The 11,273-nt window shown below is 40.6% G+C and overlaps 1 protein-coding gene across 1 annotated transcript; it reads right to left on the reverse strand.

Moving 5' to 3' along the window:
- Positions 1–2,067: 2,067 nt before the first annotated feature.
- On the reverse strand, positions 2,068–11,088 carry LOC138593222 (annexin A4-like). The gene is made up of 15 exons (XM_069664131.1): positions 11,005–11,088; positions 8,984–9,423; positions 8,857–8,894; positions 8,558–8,701; positions 8,338–8,425; positions 8,151–8,245; positions 7,927–8,040; positions 7,632–7,722; positions 6,794–6,873; positions 6,652–6,708; positions 6,456–6,549; positions 6,246–6,341; positions 4,180–4,238; positions 3,920–4,042; positions 2,068–3,832 (listed from the first exon to the last, which is right to left on the reverse strand). The coding sequence occupies exons 2-15, from the start codon at positions 9,408–9,410 to the stop codon at positions 3,773–3,775; spliced, it is 1,566 nt and encodes a 521-aa protein (XP_069520232.1). The 5' UTR covers positions 9,411–9,423; positions 11,005–11,088; the 3' UTR covers positions 2,068–3,772.
- Between the last annotated feature and the right edge of the window lie 185 nt (positions 11,089–11,273).

An 11,273-nucleotide genomic window follows, 5' to 3' on the forward strand; every position in this document is an offset into this window, starting at 1 on the left:
GAGATAGTATTAATATTAGAGGGCGGTGATGGGATTGTGAATTATGGGGATGAATCTCAATACATTTACAGATTTTAATTTTGCATCCAGATTATGTTGAATCTACTGGTGAAACAGAACTTTACTGAGACTAGGTAAGTGCATTTAGAATTTCTTTTTTTGACCGGTTAACTCTTAACGGTTAATAACCGGTTAACCAACAAGATTAAAATGGGAACAAAAAAAGATTAAAGCTCCTGTGAGGAGTTTTTTCTCTGGTTATGAAACAGGCTGAAATTTATTATGATGTCTCTATATGACCTACAAAAGCAAACCGGACCATCAGCGACAAGATTGATTATTTCGATATAGTTATTTTTATTGCCCGAAACTGCTGGCGGGGGGTAGGTGTCGGACGAAGTGATGAACTGCACGCTGCCTTTGTTCACATTTTCCAGGGCAGAAATTTAAAGTGAGTGATACACATGACTGTTAAAGAAAGCAGGATGAGATGTTTTGTTAAAAAACACCTCTTAAGCATGTACAAAAATCAGCAATGAGAGGCTTTGTCCACAGGGGGCGCCAAAATCAACACAGACTGAAAGTACCTCACAGGAGCTTTAAGAAAACGAGAACACACGTTGAATCCTTTTCTCCCTCTGTGAAAAACAAGACAGTTGAGAAGCTTGGCGCTGTATCCGCCGGTCGGGATGCTTGTGGATGTTTGCTTTGCATGTGGTACTGCATTGTGCTTGTACCACTGCTGTATTGAAGTACTGCATTGCTGTAACATTCGTCTTTGGTGAAATAGTCCCACACTCTCCTCTCAGGCTCAGCTCAGCTAATGACAACAAAACACACGTTTCCCATATATAAATGTATATTAAAAAAATACAACATTTTATATAACCGTTTAACTAGTATTCTTAATGGTCGGTTAATGGTTAACCGGTTCAAGTGCACATCCCTAAATGAGACATTGTGTTATCAGTTGCTTTGTTTTGTACCTTTTTTTCTTTAGTCTTTTTTGCAAAATTACCGCTTAAAATAAGTAATTTTGCATCATTTTTAATTTTATTTTCTTATAGGACACATTTTTAAAAAATGGAGTCACATTCTCTTGCAATAAACACTCAAAATACCAAATAAAAATCTATAAAACTGTCATTTTGGATAAAAGGGAGCTCCAGAGATGTGATGAAAAGTGTGAGCTCTAACACAAATCAATGTCTGACTTTAAAAGCTCCCATCTTTTCTCAATACTGATGATGCAGACAGAGAATATCGAGCGACACCATTTTTATATGCTCGTGTCTGCATGTGTGTGCATCTCAGTGTGATCCCGTCCCAGACAGAGTGCTGCATCCTGCTATCACGTTAATAATTCAGGCACCTTTTTCTAGAAATCAGAATCAGGGGAAGTGTTCTGTTTTGTCTCTAAAAGTAAAAGCCAAATGGGAGCCCCTCCTGATTTTCCTTTTGACCTATATACCAGGAGGTATCACGGCAAACGGTCTCGACTGGAGAGAAAATACACAAATACCCCCATAAAATATTCATCCGTTTTTGTTCTCCGGCTGCTGGGAGCTTTTTATTTTCGAGTGTGGAGTGAGAAGGTGTAGAAGAAGCGAGTGAGGCTCGGTGAAGTCATTTGTCTCCCTCTGAGAATGCACTTTGAGGCCAGCCAGCACAACAAAAAGAAGACTTTAGGACACCCGCGTCTCCAATATGGACATTATTTATAGCCGCGAGAAAAGCTTCTCTGTGCCGTATCAGTGGAGACGGAAAGCAAACCTGTGCATTTTCTCCCCCTCTCAGAGTATTCAGCAAAGCACACGCACACAGACATCACTTATGTAAGGCACATTACTCGCACCTTTTAGCAGAACGTGCAGCTTGTGATGCTCGTAGCACACAGGGGAGGAGGGGGGTTCGACTCAGTCATAATCCAGACCAAGGTGGTGAAAATGAGGCTGCCTTTGAAATGCAAATTGCTCATTGTGTGTCGGCTCAGAGCGCAAAATCCACAGTCAGTGTCTCATGCAAATCACATGATCCCATTTCACAAAGACAATCCAGATATGCCAAAATGTTTTTTTTATTGATATGAGAAGTGGCTGTTTGTAAGTCTCAGGAGACCGAGACCATCGCATGGCAAAACTGACAAGGCATCCATTTGATTTCAACCTTTATCATGATTACATAACAAGGAGGATTGCATGGTAGAGTTAGTGCAAGAGATAGTTAGAAGAAAGCCAAACTTCTACAGTCAGCAGGCAAAACAAACACAGACATAAGAGATGATTCTTCATGTGAGCAAAGAGCCCTCTACTGGCAGCAACATGTACAACCCAGTACAGGACCCTAAGAAGGTATAGTAAACAATATAACATGTAAATATCACATTACTGTATCCTTATTGATTGTATGCTAAAAAACCCACAGTGAAATATCGATTAGCTCCCAAAAGTTTACACAGCAGCCCCGACACAAAGGCACAACACGATCCGTCTTTAAGCTTTGGCTTCTAAGCACTCAGGAAAAAGGCAACGTCGTCTCTCAATGCAGAGCAATGATAGGAGAGGCTTATCATTCAAGAGTTGAAAGTTTTGCAAAGCTGATATAGAGTGAAATTTGCATAGACTTGCATGCAGGAGTTAAAGGTCTGCTTATTTGACATGGTAACTTAAAGATGGAGCAGATTACAGGTTGTTACATTCAAAAATTAAATTTAATTGAGACAAGTGAAACAAGCTTTTAATCATTTTATCTATTCTGTGTGAGATTCAGTCATACATACTTTGTTTAAACTTGCTTAGTAGTTTTAGACGACTATATATTAACTTGTACATACCGTAAAATTCGGTGTATAAGCGCACTTTTAATACATTTCTATCCTCTTAAAAGTTGACTGCGTCCTATATACCGGTGCGAAAATGCAGGTAGAGGTATTTTAATGTGTTACGGTATTTTACCCAGACGATGGCGCTCGAATCTCGCTAAAGCTTCGTCACGGACATGCGCAGTTATCATCGCGAGTGCGGCTGCCATCCTCACAACAATCAACGTCACCGTAGGCTAAACTCAACTACAACACCAGTAGCTAGCAAGATTGTACACTCGACACGCCGAAACCAGATGGTAGGCAACAATTTGTGTACGTTTTGAATGTGTTTCAAATAAAAATAACTTGTATACTCGTTTTTATTGATAAATAGCCATAGAAAGGCGTTTTACACTCTGGGAAACCCCCCAAAACAGACTGCATTTTATATTCCTGTGCGACTTATATTCCGGATTTTACGGTAGTTGAAATGTTTGGCAGGGAGGTTAAGTTTACCTCGCTAGGTAAAAACACTGCATGTATAAAGTTATGTTGTAAATGTTTCATTATATATACTTTAAATATTAGATAAGTGAGACATTAGTTCTTCCTTTGCATCTTTAGCTTTTCTTTATACTATTCTATGTTAATATTTTAGCATTTAGTCTAGTAAATTTTGTAATTAATTATGTTTCAGACACCCACATTTGCTTTACGACTCATTTTACCCAATAAACCATCTACTGTGTCTTGAAAAATATTCATATTAATATATATCCACTATTTGGCAATCATCTACTATTACACAGTAGCAACAAAAAAAATCATATGTTATTGAAGAGAATACAGAAGTAATAATGATTGACAGACATGTCTAACTGCATGCATCAGTGGCCATATAAGGTCCTATAACATTGTTTCAGTGTGGACGTACATTTTGTCCTAATGAAGTGTTTTCTTCCTTTGTTTTTAGTCGCTTCCTCCGCACAGCTTCAGCAGCAGCTTCTTGTAATCCCCGGAGGTATCACCCTGAGACACAAAGCAAAATAATTATGCATTTTCAAAAATGTAACCTAAACTAATAAAAGTCACGATAACGATGCGGGTTTGACTTACTGAGATGTGAGTGTACAGTGATTTCCCATAAGTCTGCACATACGCCTGTCTGATGTCCAACATGTCCACCTCAGAGCGGGACACCATGATACGGATGAGGGTCGTGTCCTTGGTCCCGGCTCCCTGTCAACACATCACGGTGTGACACATCAGTGACAGCAGCAGTGAAATATTCAACTCTGTACCTCCAGAACAAGTTCAGAGCAGGAGGCAGATTAGGTGTGATAATTAGGATAGCATGTGATGAATGACAGGTGTACCTGCATGGCCTTGTGGAGCCTTTCTGCAAAGTAGGCGGGGGTGTGCTTGATGCATTTCACTAAGAAAAAGGAGCACGTGTTAAACATGATTGTGTAAAGCTGACATTAAAGCATTAAACAATACATTCAAATAACAACAACAATAGAGACAGAGAGGTTGCTCTTTGCTCTTTTTCAGCAATGTTTTTTGTCAATAATAAGCCTATTAATTGTACTACTTTATTAAAAAAAACTTTATTAGTGTATTGTGCGAGAAAACCTGCCAGAAAACAGGAACAAATAAACATGACAGAGTAATGCGGGGAAATGATGACCAATGACCAAAGTTACGATAACAGCAACGACAACAGCAACAATTGCCCCGTTTACACTGCCAGTTCAAGGAGAGATTATTGTCTTCAATGAGAAATGCGATACAATACGCGCTGTGATACACGATATGTGCCACGATACGATACATGATACACTATACGATGTGTGATATGTGATACGATACGCAAAACGATGCATGATATGCAATACGAAATGAGAAAAGATATGCAATACAATGCGTGATACACGTTACGAAACGCGATACGATACGCGTTACGATGCGCAATACGATGCGCAATACGATGCGTGATACTTGGCCCACAATAATGATAATACCACGATACAGTGATTCTTTGACCATTGATATATTGCAAGACAATCATAATGATACATCACAATATCTGATGAACTTCTTCCACCAATTAATTTCCATTCACATTACCCTCATTCATGTAAAAGCAAGTAGTGACACGGTGAGTCAAAATCGTAGGGAAATCTGTTTAGAGCGCCGTATATTTGTAAATTAAAATATCAATATTTGGCGCCAGCCTATTGATAATTGTATTGCACAAGTCAGGATGACAATATATTTCCATATCAATATTTTGTCCCACCCCTAGCTGTGTGCGCATGTTGCTTCAGCAATGCCGGAACGCTTTTTAAAAGCACACACACGGGCGGTTTTGCTTGGTGTAATGTAAAATGGCAAAGGCAGCGTAACGGTAGAGCTTTGGTAAAGCGCTGTTGCAGAATCCCAGCGTAAAAAGGGCAAATGACAAAGATAAACAAAGACACATACAAACAATAAACTAAGTATGGAATATTTCAATCATGACATAACATACTTGCATGACCCCCAAAAAGTAACGTTGCACATTGTTTATCATAACTTAGAAGCATTGGGTAGCTGCAACCTGGTTGCATATCAGCACAAACTTTGATTACACTACTGTAAACTAGGGCTGAACGATTTTGAAAAAATATCTAATTGCGATTATTTTGACTTATATTGCTATTTCGCTATGATTTGCGATAGTAAAGGGAATGACAATTTTTACATCATTATTCTCATTTTCATTGAAAAATATGAATTAGTGATTATGGTGTAATTTTGGCAGGGACTTGTACCAAGAGAAGATATTTGATACTTTCGTCTGTGTATGATGTGTAGGCCAGAGCATCTCTGCAGCACAATATTTAAATTTAAATGTTTTTTAAACACACATTACACCCTTAAAAAACATAGCGCCTCCTGCGATTTGAAAATTGCAGTAGCCCATATTGCGATTTCGATTAAATTTCAATTAATGGTTCAGCCCTACTGTAAACTGCAGTTCAGTTCATTTTAAAAGACCTTGAAGTTGTCCACATTATGTATGTTTAAAATGACACTTCTAAAAAGTGTGCAGCACCACTCTAATGGTGCAGCTGTTTAGTGCTTTTGTACAGTCGCGTCTTTAGTATATGCTTCAAACAAATATATGATGTGGTTTATTGAAAATCTAATAAAAATGTTTAAGGAAAAAGAAAGTGTGCATTATTCAGGCTTTCAATCCATCCTTTGCTTTTGATCAATCATTGCATATAAAAAAAAAAAAAGTATTTAGGTCAAACAGCAGCCTCTTTGCTCCTGCAAGATATTTCCAGCAAAGACTTGACAAGTGACTTTAAATCTACTTAAAGCTTCAACATGTGTTCGGAGAGACACTTCACTTTGGTTAATGTTTGGAAAAAGCGACACCTAAAGAACGTACCCACAGCCACCATGCCAGACTCCACATTTCCAGACATTTCCCTGCAGATACTCTTCTCAATGTCCCTGCCACACATCTGCTGGTACTCCTGGAACACTAAGAAAGACAAGAACCACAGGCGATATAGTTACAGTCATAATATTTAAATAGACACATGTTAAACTTCACAAGATGAAGGAAGACAAATAATCTTGTGTGGATTTCACACACCTGCTCTGAGGTGAGGCTTGCTGCGAGCACACAGGATGGCATTAAACTGGGACTCATCTGTTCCCACTTTATTTTCCCCGGCTGAGTACAGTTTCTGCCGCCCACGCAGACACACAAGTCAAGGAGAAAAAAAATGATCAGGCCTGTTGATTAATGAAATAATTTGAATAAGACCAAATCACCGTTAATTAAATACCTGAGCGTCCTGTTTCGCCAAGGCGATGTCGACAGTCTCCCTTTCATCACGGTTTCCCTGGAAAGAGAGACATGTTGGTGCTTCACATTCACTGAAATCTGCCATGAGAGATTTCCTAAGGAATCAAATGTGCAGCAGCTACCTGACTGAGAGAGACCAGGAGTCGGCGGAAGTGACCGGAGGTGTCGCTGCTGATCGCATCTTCCAGGCTCTTTCCGTACTCTGCGAGGAAGGTGTGGCTTTTTAGGAAAATACACTCTTTTGCATGACATTTGCATTTTTTTATGGACATGACTTTTCAACACTCCTTTGTCCAAGTACCAAAAGTGTTGTCGCACCATCTTAGATCAAATTTTAAATGGGGGGATATTATGCTAATTTCAAGTTTAATATTTGGACTCTGTGATACCTGTGGAGTAGCTTAGCATAATTTACATTAAAAACTCCTCATTTTTCTCACACTGGTGCTCTGTGCAGGCCCTCATACAGCCTCTGCCTGAAACGACTCAGTCAGCTCTGTCCTTTTAAGAACCCTAGCTCCTACAAGCCCACTTTCTTCTGATTGGACAGCTCTCAGAAGCCTGCTGAGGCTGCATTTTGTGCTGTCACAAAGTGCAGCGTGTAGAAAAAACTGTGTGAAACCTGGCATTCACAGCAGACTGCAGACTGAGCTGAGAAGCCTGGGGATTACTCCAACATACTTTTACCTGCAGATTTGAAACTTCACCCACGTTTAGTCTGGACATCCAACATTGTAACATTATATATATGTCTTAATATGTGAAACAGCATAATACCCCCTCTTTAACATGCTTCTAAGTCTTGTATTTTATTTGTTGAATGTTGAATGTTTTCATAATTCAAACCCTTAAATACAATGCTGTATTTTTTGTTTGTTCTGTCTTAATTTTAAACGTATAAACGGTTGACTGAAGAAAAAATTGCACCAAAAATATAGAATATCAAAAACCAGAACTCACGATCTTTGTAGATTCTTGTGATTTCACGAATCTCATTGTTGGAGCGTGATGAGAGAATCTCAATCAGACAAGCTTCATCAGTTCCCGCGCCCTGAAACGAAAAGTAAAACAAACGCTTAAGTCAGAAAAAGACACACCTCATTTAAAGAGTTAAAATAGTCTCGACTCGTCTTGCTTTCCCTGGAAATTAGAGGATTTAATTCGCTCTTTTTTTCCCTTTACATGATGAGTCACACAATGTGGTTTGAACTACACAACCAAACTGAAAGCATGTGCTTAGTCAACAATTTCCGACCTTTATAGCCTCTCTGAGCTCAGCGGCATCAAAGTGAGACGGACTCTTGATCATCGCAAGGACCAGCTTCTCAAAGTTTCCAGTCAGCTCAGACTTCAGATCGTGGACTAAATCCTTGGAGGAAAAACACAGACAAAAAAATCATGAGGTACACCTGGACATAGTTGCTTTACAGGGTCAAATACACAAGCAGGAGATCAGTGTCCAAACTTTCAAAAGCATACCTTTCCATAAGTAGTTTTATAGGCTGCTACCATTGGAACCCTCTGCTTGTTGCTACGAGTACCCAGGAGTTCAATAATGGCATTTTCATCAGTGCCTGTGTAAAGGAAGAAAAATACAATGCTCATCAATGTTGACTCACAATACTTACAAATGGTTAGCTTGTTAAAATGAACACTATTTACTGACCAAAACCCTTCATGGCTTTTCGAAGAACTTCAACGTCCCTCAGAGGATCAGCCCCCGGGAAGTCTTTAATAGAACCCCTGAACCCTTTCTAGAGATGAAAAAAAATGACATGAAAGAATTAGAAAATAAAATATCACATGGAAAGAAAGGTGATTTTCGAAGCATGTGCATTGGAACATAGTTTCAGATTAGTGCTAGCTTTAAGATGAATGCTTCTTACAGGAATGGCAGGTGCCTGAGGGTTGGCTGGAACTCCACTTCCATATCCAGGCATGGAGGGGTTTGTCGCGGGGCCTCCAGGGTAACTTGGCATGGGCTGGCCCGGGGCAGAGCCCCCTGGGTATCCCTGCGGAGCCCCTCCTGGCTGCAAAAAGACGACAGCTGTAAGTGCTGAGGTTCATAAGTAGGACTGGTCAAGATAAGGTGATTTAAGCCAACAGGAGATTTAGCTTAAGTCAGTCCATATGTTATCAGTGACGTGGCACTGCAGAGGTGTCAGTGAGAGAAGAGGTTACGTACCGCTCCATGGCCGCCTGGAGCTGCGCCCCAGCCTCCAGCTGCAAACAAGAGATTGACATAACATTCAAATACATATTGAATACATATTCTTTTGATGTGATTATACATATTTATTTAAAAATATCACCTGCTGGAGGCTGGGAGGGATAGCCTCCTGCTCCAGACTGAGCTTGGTATCCTCCCGCCTGCGGAGGGAAGCCTCCTGCTGGGGCAGGGTAGCCACCAGACTGAGGAGGGAAGCCCCCCGCTGCTTGTGGGTAACCGCCCGCTGCGGGAGGGTAACCGCCAGCCTGGGGTGGGTATCCACCTGCGCCTGCCTGAGGGGGGTATCCGCCTGCCTGTGGAGGGTAACCGCCTGCCTGTGGGGGGTAGCCTCCTGCTGCAGGAGGGTAGCCGCCGGCTGCTGGTGGGTAGCCGCCTGCTGCCGGAGGGTAGCCACCTTGTTGGGGTGGATATCCACCTTGTTGAGGTGGATAACCACCTTGTTGAGGTGGGTAGCCCCCTTGTTGAGGTGGGTATCCACCGGACTGAGGAGGGTATCCTGGGTAGCTCATCTTCAATTAGGACCTGGAGGTGACATGAAGTTGGTGCTTGTTACTGTAACACTTCCTGACAACACAGACTAAAGACTAACTCATGTAAGTTTGTGACAGTGAGGTCAATCTCCCTGTCACATGATGATGACACAGTTCAGGTTTTCCTTCCCCTTTCTTGTCTAAAAATAAATCTTTACAGTAACACATTAGAATTCCCCATCTCACAGATGCTTTTGGTGTGACCCCATCTGTTTGAGGAGTTCCTGTCGGTTTTATGGAAGGATTTAGGAGCTTCTCAACCCATAACAGTAAGATATTAGTTGCAGCTACAGCGGTAGTAACAATCCTGCTTTGTTTACATGCACACAGGAAACCAGACACAGGAAGAACACAGTAAAACCTAAAGCCTTGTTCGTTTAGGAGGTCACAGTTTTTGTTGACAGTGTACAGGGAGCTCTATAAGTCAAACCTAATTTGAGTATTACAACAACTTATTTGGGCCTATTCAGTAAAGTTTTTGTAAAAGTTCAGATTTAACTATTCTAAATACAAAGATGCCTCAGTGGGTTCTTCAAATGGACACAAATAAACTGTGTTAAAGGTCAAGGGAATGTGTGTGTTGACACTCCCCTGTTAGTTTACAGCCTGCTTCTGAGGATCATTTTGAGGCCTTTAATGGCTATCTTAAAATAGCAGTATTTCCACACTAAAACCACACATTTGCAACTGAATGATTGGATGAAAAAAAAAGTTGTAATCCAGATTCTTATATATGTGCCATAAGAATAATTCTAGCCTGATACACTCAGGACTTCAGTTTATTTCTTTTATGTATTCATTCTGTCGTTTCATTGGCATATTGATTAAATAAAACACGTTTAAACACCAGATATAGTTTTATTAATGTCTCAAACCCACTTGTTGATCTTTCCAGCAAATCAACATATTTTTACTTTTGTCAAACAAGATATTTTTTTACGATTCATGACGCACGTTTCTACATATTCACACTTCCTCCTTTTTTTTCGATGGGCACCTGAAAGCAGCAGACCCTCTAATCTGATTTTAAGCATCCCCAGGCCTGTATCCACAACTTGCTAACTTGCTACAACGCTGGAATGTACCGTACTCTTACGTCTGTGTACACAAATAAGGCGTTATCCTAGAATGAAGTTTAAATTTGTTTTAGCAAGCAGAGCTAATGTTTAATTTAATTCAAACCCCTGGTGTCCCTGAGCTTGTACCGACCCTGCGGTCCGTTAACGTTACATAATACTATCGGAGGAAGTTACTGTGAAGCATTTAGCATCCAGTCTAAACACATAAGGGGGTGTAGGATTAGAAGTTAGAAGTACCAGTACGCATTTTTAAGCATTTAAGAATGATTTAAGTCTTAGGTTTGCTGCAGTTATGCAACGATGCCGTTAAACAGCTCGATACGGTCTGTGTCTGTTTAATTGGGCGAGGCTAATTTCCTCGATTCCACAAACAGGGACACAAGATAGCAAACACCGGAAATCTTGTGGAAGTTTTCATGCACTTTGTTGACTCGTGTAACGCCATTATTTTACGGTTATTAACGATACAAAGTAAGAAGATTTGGTTTACTCACTCGTGATACACGGACTTCAGATTCAGGAAGAGACGGGCAGAGGGAAGCGGAGAGAGTGGCCCGGAGGTGGGTGGGTCTTCAACATTGTTTCCGTCCTGCAGTAACAACAACCTTTGCTTGGTTATTATCAACAGCGAGAAGGGAGAGCGTGATGTTGACTCAGCGAGCTGTGGTTGTGCGTTATATTCACCACAGGGGACACTAAAATCTTTGTCTGCAGTGATTAGAGTCATTTCCAGGGTTAAATAACGGCCACAACATTGTCTTTA

This window comes from Semicossyphus pulcher, unplaced genomic scaffold (genome assembly GCF_022749685.1).
Source record: "Semicossyphus pulcher isolate SPU_LCO1_2020_fin unplaced genomic scaffold, fSemPul1.0.p SCAF_16, whole genome shotgun sequence".
In the NCBI taxonomy this organism is placed as follows: domain Eukaryota; kingdom Metazoa; phylum Chordata; class Actinopteri; order Labriformes; family Labridae; genus Semicossyphus; species Semicossyphus pulcher.

Coding starts and splice junctions, on each gene's coding strand:
- LOC138593222 (XM_069664131.1), bottom strand. CDS start 9,410: ATGAGCTACCCAGGATACCCTCCTCAGTCCGGTGGATACCCACCTCAA. Junction 8,426..8,557: donor CTCAGGCACCTGCCATTCCT/GTAAGAAGCATT, acceptor TTTCATCTCTAG/AAAGGGTTCAGGGGTTCTAT. Junction 8,041..8,150: donor ATAAAACTACTTATGGAAAG/GTATGCTTTTGA, acceptor TTTTCCTCCAAG/GATTTAGTCCACGATCTGAA.